General features: G+C 39.9%; 1 protein-coding gene across 1 annotated transcript; it reads right to left on the bottom strand.

The window, feature by feature from the left end:
- Positions 1 to 2,730: 2,730 nt before the first annotated feature.
- SRP54 (signal recognition particle 54) lies at positions 2,731 to 20,050 on the bottom strand. The gene is made up of 16 exons (XM_049825477.1): positions 19,875 to 20,050; positions 16,235 to 16,343; positions 13,532 to 13,623; positions 12,860 to 12,944; positions 11,810 to 11,914; positions 10,513 to 10,579; positions 10,375 to 10,432; positions 9,517 to 9,667; positions 8,475 to 8,623; positions 6,415 to 6,515; positions 6,221 to 6,307; positions 5,730 to 5,803; positions 5,370 to 5,478; positions 4,417 to 4,587; positions 3,821 to 3,916; positions 2,731 to 3,195 (listed from the first exon to the last, which is right to left on the bottom strand). The coding sequence occupies exons 2-16, from the start codon at positions 16,310 to 16,312 to the stop codon at positions 3,104 to 3,106; spliced, it is 1,515 nt and encodes a 504-aa protein (XP_049681434.1). The 5' UTR covers positions 16,313 to 16,343; positions 19,875 to 20,050; the 3' UTR covers positions 2,731 to 3,103.
- Positions 20,051 to 20,202: the final 152 nt, after the last annotated feature.

Below are 20,202 nucleotides of genomic sequence, written 5' to 3' on the forward strand. Positions count from 1 at the left end.
TGTCCATTGGCTCCTTCTAGTGGCCTTCCCCGGGCGCTACAATTGCCTAATTAGCTAAACCTTTCCTTAGCTACTTCAAGTTCTCAATGAACTTCATTTAGCCATGTGTCCAGACACCAAAACGGCAGACAAACTTGTCTGAGCAGCAGTAACAGCTTTCAGTAAGATAATACACAGAAGGGTAGACTTCAGTCTTCTAGGTACTTCCAGTGAAGTTTGTTTGCCTCTAACTTCTCAGGCTTCGTGTATGCCAGAGAAAACTTTCCTGCAGGACAGAGTGAGATCTTGTGGAGGACAAGTACAAGAAACCTAATTCAAGAAAATGGCGCTGGGGGAGCTGTTACTCATGGTACTTGCTGGCAGTGTTTTACATGGCCTCTGCTAGCTTGATACAATTAAGTCTCTAATTCAGAATACCAAACTGAGAAAACACATAGAACATGATAGCTTCTGTTCTCCTGCAACAACTTTAAGATTTTCTTCTACACATTGTGCTCTGCAGGATCCACAAACATAACAAAAATTGTTGCCCACACTCCCAAAGTGTTGTTCCCTTATAAAGCTGAGAGAATTTTATAGGTGCTCCTATACAGTTGAACTCAGCTTTTAAGTTCCTCCAACATGATTATTTTTTTTTTAAACTTGAGATCTTTAGGCAATTATTCCAAGCAGGCTCCAAAGTCTTTTCTACCTAGCACATTAAGGTAAGAGCAATATACTGCTATTTGTTTATTCCAGCGTATACCTTAGAAATAACAATTGACGCATCTTATACCTCAAAGGAAGTGCTTTCTGAACTTGCCTCTGCCAACACACAGCTAATGACAGCTCTCTTCCTGTCTGCTAGCAGTGGTAGTAGTTTGGAAACTGAACCAAAGAGTAAAAGTAAATCTATGCAATGAATTGAAAATAGAAAGTGTTAATTGTTGGTAACTTGACAGTCTGACTGAGCCTGTCCAGACACACAATGCTTCACTGTTCATCCTCAATATGCCTGTTCATGTTTAACTTACAACACAAGCATTCAACTTAACCATCCACTCTCCCCTACCGACGGCATTCCAAACCAAGATTTATTCGCTACTCTCGGCTGCATGGGTTTGTATATTGCATTGGTTTCTACTGCTCAAGAACTGAAAAAAACTACAAAAAAAGATAAACAGTTTTAGTAAACAGACACCACTTAAGTAGCTGAGGACAGCTTGCCCTCAAGCTGGTGATATGCAAGGACTCATCCTTTTGTTACATTTAAAATACTAAGACCAACTTAACTGAGCTTTTTGCAGACTAATGCTATACATAAAATGCAGTGCTGTAGGTAAATGGCATACCTTAAGATTTTTCAGTGTCCTCCATACATTGAATACACATACCACTAATGGTGCAGAAGATACTTCCACATTATAAATGAGTTACAGCACACCTATGTTTTATTAGAACAGGAGCACATTACCTATATAAGCTATTCGCTATCAGCTGATAGCTGCCACCTTCTCAAAGAACTGGCTGACAGAGGGACACATTTGTTTTAATTACTGCATTTAATTTTTATCTTATCTAAGCAACAGAGACAGATGTCCATTTACAACCCAAGCATTCTGCAGTATATTAAAATAAATTCATAATATACCTTCTTGCCTTAAGGGTGAAATATCTTACCATGTTCGCCAAGGTGTACGTTGGATTTCAAGGTTCATCTGGTCTGCTTAGTTTCTGAAATATGCCTATAGATTCCACCCTTTTGAGACCAACATAGAAACTGAAATATTAAAAAGAAATGCTATAGGAAATTAAGATCAGATTGTAGCCGAGTTGGGGCAATATGCCCTGTCAGATACAGCTATCTCCATAGCAAAAGAACTGCTTAACTGGCAGCCTGGTATGAAGATTATCTTCAGTATATGAGACAGCTTAAGACCTACATACCTGCATATTTTTAGTCACTTCATTCTTTACATATAGGGAAAGAATGATAAAATTCTGGAGAACAAAGTTTCATACAAACCTCAGCACAGCACATCCACCTTCTAAAATGCTCTGAGAGCACCTGAGCAGCAACAGCACATTTCAGATACTGAATTATTCTTATAGAATCTATGCCAAACGTAAGTTACAAGAGTCATTAGAAACAAATCTATCCTGGTTTCAGCTGGGACAGAGTTAATTTTCTTCCTAGTAGATGGTACAGTGCTGTATTTTGGATTCAGTATGAGAATAATGTTGATAGCAACAACTAAAACATCAGTGCGTTAAGTAGCACTTATCCCAAGTCAAGGATTTTTCAAGTTCCCATTCTGTGCCAGCAAGCAGGTACACAAGAAGCTGTGTGGGATCATAGCCAGGGCAGCTGACCCAAAGTAGCCAAAGGGATATTCCATATGATAGAATGTCATGCTCAGTACATAAACTGGGGGGGGGGGGTGCTGGCTGGGACAGGTGGATCACTGCTCAGGGACTGGCTGGGCATTGGTCAGCAGGTGGTGAGCAATTGTATTGTGCATCACTTGTCTTTTATTTCTCTCCTTTTTTTGTTATCTTCCTTTTCATCACAATTTTTATATTTTATTTCAATTATCAAACTGTTCTTATCTCAACCCATGAGTTTTACTTTTTTTCAATTCTCCTCCCCATGGTGCTTAGTTGCCAGCTAGGGTTAAACCACAAGGAAATAATCTCATTACATATTGATAAAGGACAGTTATGAAAGAATTGAAGAAACAGGCCATTCCCTTGTTTATAACCACTTAAATTTTATTTTACAGTATATTTGTGACATTTTATGGTACTATAACCAAAGATCAGGGTTGTTTACAAATATAATGGCTGCCATTTGATGTAAACAATTAAAAAGTGTCTCTAAATATTAAAATTTTACATCATGATATTGTTTTATTAAATTTAATTACTCTTTGTGCCATCAGGTATTAATGGAGAGGAACTAATTTAAGCAAAAATAGTTTTCAGACATTAGATGTAGAAACTGAGAAGCCTGAATTAGATTTCAAAAGACCACTCCCCCTATCACTGTAAAAAGGAAGAAAGCAAATTCTTTCACTGAAGTTGCAAAGAAGAGTCAACCAAGTCCATTTTTATTAAGGCTTCTTTACATATTATTGAATCCCATCATGCCTTTCATATTCCCAGCAGCACCTTGTTGGAACTGTCTCATCATTGACTGCAATCCTGCCATGCCACCTGCAGAAAATAAGCAAGAACACAGATGTGTTAATTAACTCTGAAGCACAGCTTGCCTCTGAGGCCTCATTACAGCACACACACTATTTCAATAATATACAAATGCAAAAGCCCAAGACTGTCAAGCCAGGTTTAAATGGCTATCAAAAACGGACAACGGAGCAATTACATAAAGGTCTGCAAAACACCAGGCTTAAAGTAGGTTTTAAGATGACCTGTGCGTTAAGATCTAGACAAAAATAACCTTGAAGGAATGACCGTTATCCATTAGTAAGGTTCGAGTATGGGAATATTTATTTAAAGCTGCTCTTGTCAAATTTAATTATTTGAGGCAAAGCTTAGAAGAGAAGGGAAGGGAAGTTTAGGAATAAATTTGCTTTACCACAGTCAAGCTTCAAGTCATCACTTTACTATTTCATCAGATACCAACCACTCCAATTGCTCATTTTGGGAGCTGAATCCAAACGAAAAGACTAGATTAAGCACTGGTAAGTGCAAAGCATTCATAACATACAGACTAAACGTTCTACACACGCATTCTCACATCACCTTCCTCACTTCTATATTTCAAAGGCTCCACCGTAATTGCTAGTCCTCTCTTGAAGCTGTGAAAGGCAACACATACCCATATGATGAAGAACTCTTGGATCCATCATCTTCGCCATCTGCTGATTCAGTTTGGCCAACTGAGATGGGTTTACATTCTTTGACATATCACCACCTAGGGGGGAAAAAAAAAAAAAAAAAAAAGAAAAAGGAAGCAATTGTAAGAAAGTGGGTTCATATATGGGGCTAAAAATAAAACAAACCAGAATTTTATCTCCTAATTCCAGATTCAAATCCATTAGAGTCCATGATCAAAAGTTACTACATCAGGCACTTAAAAACTATTTTAAGGATCAACAGTCCCTGTGCCCCACATAACAGACCGAAGTGTCAGTATTGTAGCAGTAAGGAAGTCTACATTGATAAAGCCAAAAATATAGTAGTTTTCACTAAGTTACACATTAGTGTCACGAAGAACAGTGCAACTCTCACCAGTTACATAAAAGAGCTTTCAAACATCATGAAAATAAGTGAGCTACGACTCACTTTCTCTTCTTCCAACGCCTGACATTTTCACATTTCTTCTGTGTTCACACATCAAGTGACCTCCCCACTGAGTTAAAAGAAAAAACCAAACGAAAAACTTTTTTTTTTTTTTTTTTTTTTTTTTTTTACCTTTGAAAAGCCCTTTGATGCCTCCCATCTTTTTCACCATCTGTGCAAACTTAGTGTATTGGGTCAAAAGCTCCTGAACATCTCTGGTAGAAACACCTGAACCTCTTGCTACTCTTTGGATTCTTCCTGGCTGCTTACTGAAAACTTTGGCACCATCTGTACTGTCAAGTTCTGCAATTACGGCATGGAAAAGAATAATCCATTCAGTTACCGACATTAAAATCTGTTACAGCTTGTAGCAAATTTGTTCTCATTATTGTTGAGAATTTAGTTTTGAGCCAGAGAACAAAACCCTAGTTTTAGAAGTGATAATGCAGAATTTTACATAAATGAGATATAATATTCTAGGTAGTAGTACTAAAGAGATGTTATGTTCCTATGTTAATCACTATGATAGAAAATGTCACCTGACTAAATTATGCTCTCAGCATACTTACTTGGTCTTAAGCCCTATTAATGGTTAGCACAAGGGTAAGAGCATACTTCTCCTGCAAGAGTTATGGGTGGATTAGAAGCAACACATCTTGAATTCCAAAGACCAGGCTATGTCACCATGTAAATTTGAGGATAGGTAGGAAGAAAGACAGCAATGACAGATTAAAGATGAATGTAGCTTTTTAATTTGCAAGTATAGCATTAATAATTAAAGCACACTTACAGTATGAAAAATACATTAATTTCCAATAGAATGCTTCAAAATCCCACCTACTCTACATTAGATAAAGCAGCAACAAGCAACTGTCAAGGTATGTCTCTAAATATTTAGACTTATTCAGAAAGTTTGAGACACACATACATATCTTTGCCATTTCTAAGAGTTATAAATGCTTCTCATCATTTTCTGTCACTGTAGATGCTGCCTTATATCCAACTTGTTTCCAAAATCTCTGTAAATAAGCTTGTTAAAAAATGGAGGGGAAAAAGAAAAAAATAGTGAGTGAAATTTGTTTTACCTTGGTCATTCATACTGTCCATTATAGTCATCAGTTTCTTTAGCCTTGCCATTGATTCCTGTTCATTGCCTTTACTCATGAAGTCAGTTCCAAAACCAGGGATCATACCCTTGTTTTAAAAATGGAAAACAAAAGCCATGTCAGAATAGGCAAAGCTAACTTTAGTTAAACAGCCAGAAATATGGACAGCAAGTTTTAGTTCAGTAGTTATGTATCGCAATAGGTAAATCATTTCACCTTTTTGAAAAACATAAAGCACAGCCTCTAACACCAGTTTCAATGAAGAGTTTTAAGTTTACAGCATGTTTATCAAATATAAATGAAAATCTGGTAAAAAAAATGATTTTGGGGATAACTAACCAAGATCTGACTGAATGGTCCCATTTTCATGATGTTTTGGAATTGTTCATACATATCTCTTAACGTAAATTGACCTGAAGTACAACAACAAAAAAAAAGATTAGCAAAAGTCATGCTAGCATTTTGGTCTTACTGTCCTTTCTCAATTATTTTATATTTACAAGTTAAATACTACACTGCATAAATAAGCAGGTACATAAACCTCTTCTCCACTATCAACATGGCTAAACCATTTTAGATGGCAGACACTTAAAGAGATATTCTGCAGTTATAGTTATAGTCTGACAGACTTACCACTCAAAAACATAACTCAATTTACTTGCCTGCCACATTTATCAGAGAAAGAATAACCATTCTTCACTATGCACATGAAACAAGTTACTTGTCTCTAACACATAATACAAATTAACTCAGTAGTCTACATCTGAGAGAACCATGACGTAATCATGGCAGGTAATATACCCACTATTCAGGCCTTGGAAATAACTTACCATGTTTGAGCTTCTCTATGAGTGCTTCATTATCATCCAACTTTAACTCATTTACTTTATCTATCAATCCTTCGATATCACCCATACCTGGGAAAAAAAAACAACTCTGAAGTTACAATTAAAAAAATTACACTTTGACTTTCTATTATCCAATTCAAAGTGTCTTTTTAAGTACCGTTGTACATAGTACATACCGAGAAGTTTGCTGATGAAAGGCTGTGTTTTAAAGGGTTCAAAGTCATCTATGTGTTCGCCAGTTCCAATAAAAATAATAGGACTCTTTGTGGCAGCAACTCTGCAATAAAACACATTTTATAAAATGGCCTCTCAAAAACCACCCATCTTTTGTACCACCTATTAACATAATTAGCTAGGCATCATCAACACAATGCATCCTCACTGAAGTATTTTTGTTACTCCTCAAACTATTAATGCAAAGACATCCAGCATTTAGGATGGGTAGCTGGGAGTAGCTGACAATATGTTTCTCTAACTAGAACTCTGTAAAATACAAACTCTGCTTTGAAAAAATCATCAACAGAAATAGAAGTTGCTTATTTTCATTGCTGAGTTTAAGAAACTGAGAGGAAAGAAAGAAAAATAAATAATCTCCATTTTATCCCAATATTGGGAGGTCAGAAGAGACAAGCTGTTCTGGTTTTGGCTGGGATAGAGTTAATTGTCTTCTTAGGAGCTGGTACAGTGTTATGTTTTGGGTTCAGTATGAGAAGAATGTTGATAACACACTGATGTTTTCAGTGGTTGCTAAGTAATGTTTAGACCAAGTCAAGGATTTTTCAGCTTCTCATGCCCAGCCAGCAACAAGCCTAGAGGGGCACAAGAAGTTGGGAGGGGACACAGCCAGGACAGCTGACCCAAAGTGGCATCTCACACCATGTGACATCACGCCCAGTATATAAACTGGGGGGGAGTGGGGCTGTGAGGAATCACTGCTCAGGTACTAACTGGGTATCGGTGAGCAGGTAGTGAGCAATTGCATTGTACATCACTTGTATATTCCAGTCCTTTTATTATTATTGTTGTAATTTTATTATCATCATCATTATTGGTTTCTTCTTTTCTGTTCTATTAAACTGTTCTTATCTCAACCCATGAGTTTTACTTCCTCCCCCAATTCTCTCCCCCATCCCACTGGGTGGGAGGGGAGTGAGAGCTGCATGGTGCTTAGTTGCTGGCTGGGGTTAAACCACAACACAAGCATTGATTACTTTTTCTTCAAGTTACCCCCTACAACAGACAGCAATCTCACTTTCAACAAAAAAGCTTAGACATAAGAAAAATCAGAACCTCTTCACCAATCAATCACTGGCACTAGCTTTTAGATAAACTCAGCTTCCAGTCTACAGAAGGTATAGAACAAAACCAGCACAACTAACACATACAAGCGCGTGACAACTGGAACAAGCTTTTGGTATTTTCATTTTGCTCTTTAGTTTTCCATCACTACACTATAAATAGCAGAAAAATACATTTGCCAGTTTAAGAACTCTAACACTTAAGATCAAAGTCAGACAGTGATTTAGTAAGTTCGTGTCTGTTAACTTTGACTGTTTTGATAAATCATCTCAGCTCCATACAAACTGTATCATTGAAATGCAGCTGGAGATTAGTCTGACATGCCATCATGTAAGGCTGAAGATAAAACGTAACATTTTCTAGTCAATAGAGTCTGTCAAGATATAGCACACAGGAAGTCCAATGAGGATGGAATTCAGGAAAGTATGACTGCAGACTAATTTCTTACCAAATTGGTGGACACCAGCAATCCAGAAGTTTGATTTGCATCGCAGTTTTAAGGCCATTACACATAACTAGCTAGAGTTTTTTCCCTTTTGGAAAAAAACCTTGTGTATTAAATGAGAAGCAAAACTTTCCAGGCAATCCGTATCTGTTAAGTTCAAATTTATATTTTTCGGTAAAATCTCCTGGGACGCAAGATACTGTAAATATAATTGCTTGATGCTGTTTTCAGAAGACAGCAGTCTGACGTGACCATACACACTACTGTACTGGAAGTACATCATAATATCTGATTCTGACTGACGTTAAACATCAATGTGTGATCCTATCCACCAGAAGTGGGGTAAGAACATAACTGTTACTGACTTAAATCTCAGATTCTATGCGTGTGACAGTGACACTTTCACAGGACAGGTTTCTGCAAGACACCAACACATTCCATGGTTGTCCATGCATGGCCAGATGTTGGACACTATAACATCACAATACTTACGCACTAAGAGCTCCACCTCCTTTTGCATGTCCATCAAGCTTAGTAACAATAACAGAAGCTACATCTACTTTATCTTTGAAAGCTTTAGCTTGAGCTTCACAAGCTTGGCCAATGGAAGCATCCATCACATAAACAATGTTATCTGGTTGCTGGGAGAAATGAGACACACACAAAATAATAATTTCTTGCTTTCTTAAACAGTGTTCGTGCATTATGTTCAGTAGCAGAACTTACTGCAATAACAGTATATAAAGCAAAAGGGCAACTGTTTTATCAACAGTATTGTCTAAAGACCATTCTAAAACTCTGATGCTGTGTTACTATGTGAAAGACTCATCTACAAAGCAGAATATTAAAATTTAATATGTTTACAGTTATTACTTATGTTTTGAGTGATTTTAGCCAGTATCTGAGCCAATAAGGTAATTAGTATCTACTAGCAATTAATGGCTAACAACATATTCTAGTTTTACAGTAAGAGCTTTAAGACATCCATTCCTCTGAAAACAAGTTAGCCATTAGCGGGAGTTGTGTGGGAAGCGTCATATTGTCATGCAAGACCACAGGATCAAACAAATAGCCAGCCTTTTTAAAGCCATACAAGAAACACCAGCTTCATTTACATATCAAAACTGTTGAAAGTTATCCAATCATCTTCTCTGTTTCAGGGCACTTATTCAGACAATTACAGGAAATTTAGTATACATAGCTAAAGGAAACCAGATCAGACTGGTTCTTTTATCTAGTTCCTCAATGCAAAGATCCTGAAAAGGAACAGTTAAAGCAGGAACGGTAGTCTAGTTATGTGCAAGCAGCCTTGAATTACAGATACAAGAATTAAAACTGACACAGAACTATCAAGCACTGATCATCCAGTTCTTGTTTGTTCATATCCATTTGTAATTTCTAATATAACCTAGGAGTTAAAGCACTGACACATTCCAGAGGAGCAAAATCCACACAGAACCTTAGGAGATAAACATAAATTAACTCTAGTCAAATTACTGTAACAGAAGTCATTGTATTTCTTAAAACTACTCACTATGGCATTAGCAACTTGTAACATTTCTTCAAACAAAGAGTCTTCCTGTTTGTGACGTCCACTTGTATCAACAATGATTATTTCAAAGTTTTCATTCTTAAATTTCTCAACACCTTCTGAGGCAATAATTACAGGATCCATTTCTGTATAACTGATCACAAAGAGAAACATCTATATATATGCAATTCTTTGTTCCCAAAGAAACGAATTCAAATGTTCATCACTTGACTGTAAACTTCTTAACTGTAAATCTATCTGGATTTCAAGAGGGAATTCCTTGTATGTCAAGCAAAAATTGATTAAAAATATGCTTTCCTAAGCCATTTGCCCTTACTATTCACAGCAAACCAAAGCACAAAGGACTGTCTGTCTCACCTGTTGAAGACTGCACTAAGTTCTACTAGCCCTCCTCTGAAACAAGATTTAACTGAGCACCTAGACCATACACACCCAGTGAAGCTTAGGGTAAAGTTTACTGCTTTATAGAAGCTATTTTAGGTCCACTGCTGCCCCTACTTGGCAATAAAAATTAAAGGTCCAAAAATCATATCCTCTGAGTAAAGATACTTCCTGAAAATCTGAACATGTCTGGTAAAGGCCTATAAACTACTATACACTGAAAGAACATTCAACAGAATTACCCCGGATGCCTGATCTCTTCTTACACTATCCCTACCTGCTATGACTGGCAGCCAGTATACTGAACTAGGCAGAATTTTCATCTGATCAGAGAAAATATTATAATAAAATCCAAGTAATTAGGCAACACTGAATGGGGCTTAGTGCGAGATGTTCAGTAAGGAACAATACATCGTTGCAGTTGAATCATTCTCCAAACTGATTCTGAAAGATGCTTACCTCCCGTAAAAGGGAATTCTTGCTTTTGTGGCGTTCTGCTTTAACTGGTCAAAAGCACCTGTAAAACAGGTATAGTCAAGGGACTATTTAAAAACATCTGTAAGTATTAAAGAACCACATCATTAAAGACCATATTACCTGCTCTGTATGTGTCTGCACATATTAAACATGTCTTCCAACCTTTCCTCTGATAGAAGTATGCTAACTGTGAAAAGAAATCCAAAACAAGTAGTTACACCAAAATCCCACTAGAAAGCATGACACTGTATTACAGCTTGTAAGTCACTGAAGTACATACAGAGGACACAAAGTCAAGCCAGCCTTCCTATAATTGAGATTACTCAGTAAGACTGTACAAGTATTAAATGTTAGCCTCTCTGTTACTTAGAAAAGTATGTTATACAATTAATTATTAGTGACAAGATGACAACAGCTGCTTGACTCTGCTTCTGATTTCAGTTTCCAGAGCTAGGAATGACTACAAATAATTCCAGTTCCCATTCTACTAATTCCTGGATTCTGCTTACTGTTAATACTGCAGATAGGACTAGCTTTTAGAAACTACCCACAGCAGTAAGTACTTAATATTGAAGTACTGTAACAGCTACAACTTGTATAGCTCTTTCTGTACTTCCAGAGCAATGACATGTTTTAAAGCAATGGATGGAATCCTTACTCTCTTATAACAGCTTCACTGGTACAATGCATATTCACAGAACATTTGATTGACCAAAGACAAACTTCCAAAATATAGTTTGCCTACAGAAGCACTAGGAAAGTCTTATGAAATCAGCACAGTGATATATTCGGTATAGCCTATGTGTGAATCTCAGAACCAGATGACTGAAAAAAGCAACAAAGATGCATCAGTCTTTTTCCACAGAGTAATTTTTCCTCCCAATAGCCATCATAAATAGGTTAAGCATTGATTCAGAGCATTCCTTTTTAGCTGTAAAAATACAAATCCAAACTTCCTCAATGAATTGGGGGCTGGAAGATGTTTCACAGCACCCACTCATACTTAACTGAGGTATCTAACACAGAGGCCAACTTCCACTGGTTCCTCTAAATAGATAATGGAATGAGATAGGTTCCATTCATAGTACTAGTCTTAAACCCAGAAAGCAAAGAACAGAAAAAAATATTTCTTATCCATATACAGTATTGTTTCATCAAGAGTTTATTTTTTTAAAAAAAAAACCTTGAAGGAAGTCCTACAAGCCATAAGTTGCCCCAGAAGATTATTACTTTGGACATTCATCTCATCTCAGAAACCCCTCTACAAAAATATCTCTACATTGTAATCAGTTAGCACTTTCCTACTAATAGAAACAGCACAGATCACAACCAAATCCTACCAAAGGAGTCCAGTGATCACCACCTTCCCCGAGAAAAAAAAAACAAACAACAGGCAAACAGATTCAGTGCAAGTTACCTTTGAACAGGTCGTTGTTTTACCACTTCCTTGCAAACCAACAAACATTATAATATTCTGTTTTCCTTTGGTAGGTGTCCATGCTTTGACTCCAGGATCTACAAGCTAAAGAACAAAGTATAATGTATGTTGCAGAACTGAATTTTAGAAGCACAGAGCAGTCAGCGTCACAGTCATGCTAGGTGCCTGGTTTTATATTCAATGGAGCAAACCAATTTTTGCATATTCTAGTCTTGGCTTAAATGCTTGCTGATTTACAGTGAACAGCAACAGCCTGTGCAAGATAACTACAGTATACAGTGTTATACATAATAATTCTGTAACAATAACAGTGTTAATCTCTTTTTAACACCAAGTACCAAAGTCAGGGTGGCCTGCATATACAGCACAAGTATAACAACCACCACAGAAACATGACCTCCACCCCACCATCACTGCTCAAGATGACCTCTTCTGGTGAGAATCCTACAGTACAGAAGACTTTTTAGGGTTGCTGCCTCACTTCTTGAATGAGTAGAAGGTATATACATTCCAGACAGCCATCATATGGGTGGGCACAGGCTATGGAAGAACAAAAAACTATACTGTTAACTGGAAGGAGGACAGAATACTGATACCTAGGTGCTGATTTGACCAAGGCAGATTAAAGGGAAACATTGCCATGAACTGCTGGGTTGTTACTTAACACTTTTTCAAAGGCTTGTAAGTAGTTTGAACAGATCTTCATTCGGGCAGCAAAGGCGTGTTTCTGGGACAACCAAAGACAGTCCAGAAGCTAGTAGTACTTCACCCCCTTATTTTGTCTTTAAATTTCAATTGAAGGGTAAGAACAGCTGAACTTGAAGCTTAAACTGAAGTTAATCTGAGAAATGCCCAGGAAGTAGTTTCAATCAGAAGAATATTACTGTTTGCAATAGTAAGAAGCCTTACAACAGAAAACATAACTGCAGGTACCACACAGTAACCTTAAAACTTGGCTTGCTACCGTACTGCTTCCACAGCCCAAGCTGTACAAGAAAAGTGGCATAATACAGAATTTTGAAGTCCTACCTTAACAAGTTCCTTGAAGACAGCATGCTGAATCATTTTTCTTTTGTTAAGGCCAGATGCCATTTCTTCAAGATCAATTGCAGACCTGAGTTTAGGAAAACCATGAAACACTAGCATAACTTAAAGCATCACTTTAACCTAGTAATAAATGAAGTCTTTGCAACTGGAACAGCACTCTGATTTGGCTTGAGTTTTCAGATAGGACATACTTAAGAAGAGACATGCATTGGACATATTACTTCTGTATGCAGGACAAAAACAGGTTTCTAAAACACTTGCATCTTTCAGACTTGCATCTACTTGAATTACACATCTGAAAATAGCCAAGGTAACAGTACTGGTCATATACACAGATCTATTTATATCCAGCACAGACCATGTGAAGATGAGGTGTCTAGGAAGTAACAAAGAACTTGTTTATTATACCACTCAACTGATGACAGCAACAGTTTTTTGAAGCAAGACTATAACAGCAATAATGGCTAAACTTGACAAGGATTCTTTGCATGGAACTGCTTAGACATCTAGTTCAAACTGTACTTTCCTGTTAAAGGTAAACTAGGTGTGTCTAAGAAAACCATATAAAGTTAGAAGTTAGTTATTCTTTTGTAACCTCAAATTACAACTTCTACAAGTATTAGAAGTTAAATGCATTTTGATTATTTCACTTACTTGACATTTTCTCTGAGTTGCTTCACAAGTTTAATATTAACATCAGCTTCCAGTAATGCTGTACATACTTCTTTTAACATAGCATTTAAAACCTTTGGAGTATAAAAGAAAAATGGTTTTACAATACACAGTATTGACTAGGCCAGTATTAGTTCAAAATAGGAATGTGAAAGTATATTTATGATATATCCAAGGCTTTTACAAATTAAATGCATGCAGTCCTATCGTTACATTGACTGTCACAAAAAAAGTCTATGCATTTGTTCCTACGTAAATGCAATTTAAATTTGAAAGGGTAATACTGGAAAAGAAGGGTCCTCAATCTGTAATATGCACACTATAACAAAGTAACACAGAACAGCTCCTATTGCATTAAGGACAACAGCAGCTCATATGGTAGCAAGACTTCCTAAACTTCCCTATGGGCATTCCTTAGAGACAGCTGTAGCAGAAAGCCACAAACAAATCTCTTAACACAACACAATCTCTGTAAATAAAAGTATTCCTTAAATGCAAGATGGACACACTACCATCTGCGTTCTCAGCAGAAACTGGACTGCTGCTCTGGGGTACGTCTTTTAGGCAAACAGGTGCCTCAGGAACCCAGTTTAGTAGTTCTAAGTTTTCAAAGTGAAAAGTCTTGAACAAAAAGATCTTTTGAAAGTAACACCTGCATAAATGACCTCATTTGCACAGCTTGAGCTCTTGCAGAAGAAAAGTATCTACTGCTAAAAAAAATTAATTGGCCTATATTTGATTCAGTTAAGGATTTGTTGTCTCCCAGCTGAAGATTTGTTAAAACCTTTCCTCTATGCACAACCCTACAATCCTTGATAAGCCTACTTTTTGTTACTTTAAGCCACCTGCCTGCCTACCTGAAAGGAGTTTCTAGCAATTTGTTTACTCAGAGGCACTTCTAAACCATCACATCATTTAGTTTTCCATCTTGCTTTTCAGTCCATATAACAGAAAACACTTATTTATAATTTCAAACTCTTAATTAAAAAAAACACAGACTACACCAACTTAAATAGCTTCCAGAACCACACTCCATATTGGTTTGAATATAAAGGCAGTAAACATAATATAATCCTCACATTTCAGACAGCAAAGTTTGCATTGAAAGCTACTTGTTCTTCCACACTTCAGCTTCTAGCAGCCTAGTACACATCGCCATAGGCTAGCTGTGCACACACACATAAATGAGAGCACTCCATGTAGTCTCACAGCCTACCTTCCACCCAAACTTAGGCACATATGCCTCCTCCAGCATCACCTCCTCAGAACACCGATCTCCATACGTACAGCCACCAGGCTCGAGGACCCTTTCACCATGTGAAAGATGGATTGACCCTGGCTGAACACCAGGTGCCCACCAAAGCCGTTCTATCACTCCCCCATCCTCAGCTGGACAGGGGAGAGAAACATATAACAAAAAGCTTGCGGGTCGAGATAAGGACAGGAGAGATCATTCACTAATTACCGTCACGGGCAAAACAGACTTAATTTGGGAAAATTAACTTCAATTTATTACAAATCAACCAGAGCAAGGTAATGAGAAATAAAATGAAATCTCAGAACACCTTCCCACCACCCCTCCCTTCTTCCCAGGCACAACTTCACTCCCGGATTTCACCACCAAGTCCCCCCAGCGGCACAGGGGGACAGGAATGGGGTTTATGGTCATCACACGTTATTTTCTGCTGCTTCACTTCCTCAGGGCGAGGGCTCATCACACTCTTCCCCTGCTCCAGCGTGGGGTCCCACCCACGGGAGACAGTCCTCCACGAACTCCTCCAACGTGGGCCATTCCCATGGGCTGCAGTTCTTCACGAACTGCTCCAGCATGGGTCCATTCCACGGTGTGCAGTCCTTCAGGAGCACACTGCTCCAGCGCGGGTCCCCCACGGGGTCACAAGTCCTGCCAGAAAACCTGCTCCGTGGGCTCCTCTCTCCACAGATCCCCAGGTCCTGCCAGGAACCTGCTCCAGCGCGGGGTTCCCACGGGGTCACAGCCTCCTTCGGGAACCCACCTGCTCCGGCATGGGGTCCTCCACAGGCTGCAGGTGGAGATCTGCTCCACCGTGGACCTCCCTGGACTGCAGGGGGACAGCCTGCCTCACCAGGGTCTTCACCACGGGCTGCAGGGGAATCTTCGCTCCAGTGCCTGGAGCATCTCCTCCCCCTCCTTCTTCACTGACCTTGGTGTCCACAGGCTTGTTTCTCTTACATGTTCTCACTCCTCACTCCAGCGGCTGTTTCTCCCCATCCCAACTTTTTTTTCCTTCTTAAAAATGTTATCACAGAGGCATTACCGCTATCACTGATTGGCTCGGAACTTGGCCAGCGGCGGGTCCGTCTTAGAGCCGGCTGGTATGGGCTCGCTCTCTATCGAACACAGAGGAAGCTTCCAGCAGCTTCTTACAGAAGCCACCCCTGTAACATCCCCCGCTACCAAAACCTTGCCACACAAAACCAATACAGACCCACTATGCCTGAGGTGATTACACGTCTAAATCTGCTTCTAAGTTTTGGCAGTACTATCAGGAGGTTAAAAACCCTAGCTAGAAATTTCATTTGAAGGAAGAAAAGAGCCTCAGGATAACGTCAACCTACTTCAAGCTTCTCATCAGCCTTTGAGAACTTTTTCCCAGAACTCTTGCTTTCTAAATGTAAGTGCCATCACACATGCATACTACATACCTCTTCATTGATAATTGTAGCATTGCTCAGTGAGCGTAGCGCTGAAGTTATTTTTCTTCCAAGATCTGCTAGAACCATTTTGGCGGCTTCAAGTACAACTCAGAAGAATCTGGAAAACAATTAAAAATTAAATTTAAAACTAGCTGAAGCTCTGCCTTTGCAAATTAATTATTCCAGTATCTTTTGCGTTAAGAAATCTGCTTTGCATTCCAGAAAGTGCACAAGTTTTACTTTTTTAGAGTTATTTTTAGGAAATATTGGCCTGAAGTTAATTTTAGGCTATCCTGATGGCCTACTTAAAAATAGAGATACCACACCGCAATTAGGAAGCATTTCACTGTCTGGAATATTTGTGCATTGAATTCACCATGAAAGAATAGTCCAGACAGACTTCCAGAAAGAATGCTAACTGCTTTTTATCTTCTTATCAGCAATATGCTACATGACACAATAAAACCAAGCAGAATAGCCTAAGAAGCTCAGCACCCTGCAAACACAGTATGATCAGAAGCAAAATATTTTGCTAGCAAATTTGAACATTATTTATTGGTTCTACTTCATCTACCTTATGTTAAATCAAACTGAATTTCCCATTTCAGAAACCCTACAAACATACCCGCATTTTAATAAGCAAAATTCACGTTGTATTTTTTTAATGGCTTTATTGAAAAACCAGACTATTTTTGCTCACTACAGACACAAATCTTACACATCAGCCTAAAGCATACCACAGCTTACAGTTAGGAAACTATAAAAAGTCAATTTCTGAAGGGTACACACAGTCTAATCAACATGCTGAACTACTCCACCTCCCATACAAGGTGGCAAGATAGTCAGAAGAACACATGGCAGAAACAGCAATATAAAATTCTGAAAAAGGGCAAACCAAAATTTGTCTAAAGAGCAAAAAATTTGGAGTGCCGTGGTTACTGCTGAAATGCAGCACTTCAGCTATTCTTGTCTTCCAATCTCACAGTTGGTTTCTCGTACCCAACTGAAACTACTCCCTCGCTGATAGCTGAATTCAGAATCTCACATTTGACTCCCTCCTGTTAGAATTAAAAGCAAACTTCCCAATAATGACAGCCTCCGTAATCAAAGTAGCTCAGAGTTTTCAAGATTTTTGGGACTTCCCCCCTGCCCCCCTCAAATGAGTAGAGAAGAAAACAGACATGAAAGGCTGGTCCATTTAGTAAAATGAAGAATACTTCATTAGCTACAACTCTTATTTTAAGAGACAGGGCTCCAACCTAGGTAAGATAGAAAGCAGCTCATTATATACACACTGAGATTTACTAGCTGCACAGGCCCCGAAAAGCAAGGCTTAGAATATGTTTATAAACAAGTAAAAAGACATATTCCAAAGTAGATAAAATAAGTCACCCATGCAAGCCAACCTCCTGACTGCTTTGCCTAATTGAGAGTTAATATTGTTATGAAGTTGGCAGGTTAAAAAACAAAAAACAACTGCCAGTCCAACCCCTCCAATACTGAGGCCACAACGCAGAACAAAGTCTCCAGAAGTTTCAGAAGATGTAGGATAAATACACTCAGTCTAAGTACAGGCCTCAGGTGTAGCAAATGATGCATAGAAATATATTTACACATTTTAGATTTAATGTACATTGTATGTAGAACCAGTTCCAAAGTGACATACATTACCATGTACCTCAACATTTTATAAAAAAATTAGTCTCTGCTTCCTAAGGAACTCTGCCTGTAAAATATTTGCAGATCAGTACACTAGAAGATATGATGTCCATCTTCTTGCTTTGCTAGGACTTCTGCATGACATCTGAAGTGGGAAAACAAGTTTTCCTTACGATGCACACAAGTCACATTCTTGCAGAATAATTCTGAAAAAGCATTATCATCAATATGATCTACTAAAGGGTGTCAGCAAAACAGATGTTCAAAAAGTTTTTTCAAGGTTGTTTCCCATGAAAATCACAACAATGCAAAAAAAACCATGCACTGCATCTCAGTAAGCTTTGAGCTGCTAGAACTGCAGCCATAGACAAAACTTAGCTAGAACACTTAGATATAAGAGCTAAGAAATTCAATAGGATGACCAACACACAGCTGCTAGGTACATACTCAATATTTAAAATTAGTTTCCAGAGTTCCACAGATCTTCAAATCCAAAAAGTTAATTATGTCCTAAAAACCAAATGTTTCCACTGTGGAACTCCAAAAGCTTCTTCCAACACCTTTGCAATGAGAGTAATACAAATACTCCGCTAATGGGATGAGTTTAAGCACTTTAATATCAACTGCTTTCTCTGGCACATTAAGGATTTATAAGCCATCAGGATTACTAAGGGATGCCCAGTATAGAAATTAATATAACTTTTCACATACAGTCCATCGAAGCGGTGAGCCACACTACAGACAAAAAGACACATAAGCTGTCCTAGCAGGTAGCCAGCTTGGGTTGGCAGGTAGCCAGAAGGGCATTAGCAGTGACTGCACTGCAGAATGTGTATATGCTGCGTTCAGAGCATCTGTAGTTCTGGAAAAGCTTTTTTAGCTTTGATGCAGCACTCCACAAACGCAATGAACAGGTTTAAAGCTGGCAGGGCCCCACAGTAAACAATCCAGGCTGTATCAAGCAGGCCTCGTGCTGCGCGAGGCCATGAGGTCTACACAGTCTGAGCTGCCTTCAGCACAAGCAGCCTCCGCACTGAGCTCCCAGGTCATCGTTCTACTGCACAGACTCCCAAGACCTCTTCACTTGCTGCTGAAGAACAGGGGCAGCAGAAATACTGCATTTTTTATAAACAGCAGTGAAACAGCTCTGAAGAGACAGACTGCCTACCTATCTAGTATAAACCTCTAACCAAAATTTGTCTAGCTAAACCAGCAGTACTCTTTAATGCGCAGACTTTTTAAAAGATAACACCTTTAACAGATAACAGCTGTTCTAAAAGGTAATATGAAAAAGGGACATTTACTTCAAGCCTGTGTAATCAAGTTACACTACATATATACACACATGGGTTAAGACCCACTTAAAGTCTAACACTATAACTGAAAAAAGGCCGATTCACAGGTGGAAATAGCTTGGGCTACTACAGCAACACTCAAAGCCAACTCACTAGTTTCCACCTTCTAAAATTATCTGACAGAGGAACAGGAAGGGACCCCCAGAGCCGCAGATGAGGCTGGCTATCTTGGTTATGGCCTGACACCCTCCTTTTTGCAGAAAAGGAAAAAAAAGAAAATCGATGAAGGCATAGCCTCAGATACGTGCCCAGCCCCTACTTTTCCCCCTGTGCCTCCAGAGCTCGCCACAGCCAACGGCCAAGCACCGGGCTGGCCGAGTCCTGTCCCGGTGACGCGGAGAGCCGGGGCTCCCCGAGGACCCCCAGAGCTCCGCTCCCTCCGAGCCAGGGCAGCGCAGCCGCTGCTTCGGCTGACCGGAGGCCGCGGCCCGGCCCGGCCCAGCCGCCGCCCCGCGCCCGGGCTGCCGAAGTGCTGACCCGCCGGCCGTTCCCCAGGGCCGACAGGGCCCGGGTACCCGCCCTCCCCGCCGCACCACCGCCGGCGTTGGGCCGAGGGCCCCCGCCTCGCCCCGAGAAACCGCCGCCGGTCAGCGGCACCGCTTGGCGCCGGTCGCGGCGGCAGCCCGAACACTCACCGGGAGCGCGGCGCCGGGGCCTGCGGGCGGACCCCAGCTCAGCCCGCAGCGGCGAGGCCGCCCAGCGCTGCCCGCAGCCGCCGCTGGCAACCGCCAAACGCCAACCGCCGCCGCCGCTACCCGCCGACCAGGGAAACGTCACCACTCGCCCTCGCCCCGCAGGCCCCGGCTAGCTTCCGCTTCCGGGGCGCGCGCGCCCCCTGCCCGGTTAAGGTAGTCCCGGGGAAACGGCCTGCCCGCGCCCGGCGGAGCCCCGCGGCACCGCCAAGAACTGCGCCGCGCCAGCTTAAGGGCGGGGAAAGGGCAGGGCTTCCCCACGGAACGGTGC

This window comes from Accipiter gentilis, chromosome 22, assembly GCF_929443795.1.
Source record: "Accipiter gentilis chromosome 22, bAccGen1.1, whole genome shotgun sequence".
In the NCBI taxonomy this organism is placed as follows: Eukaryota; Metazoa; Chordata; class Aves; order Accipitriformes; family Accipitridae; genus Astur; species Astur gentilis.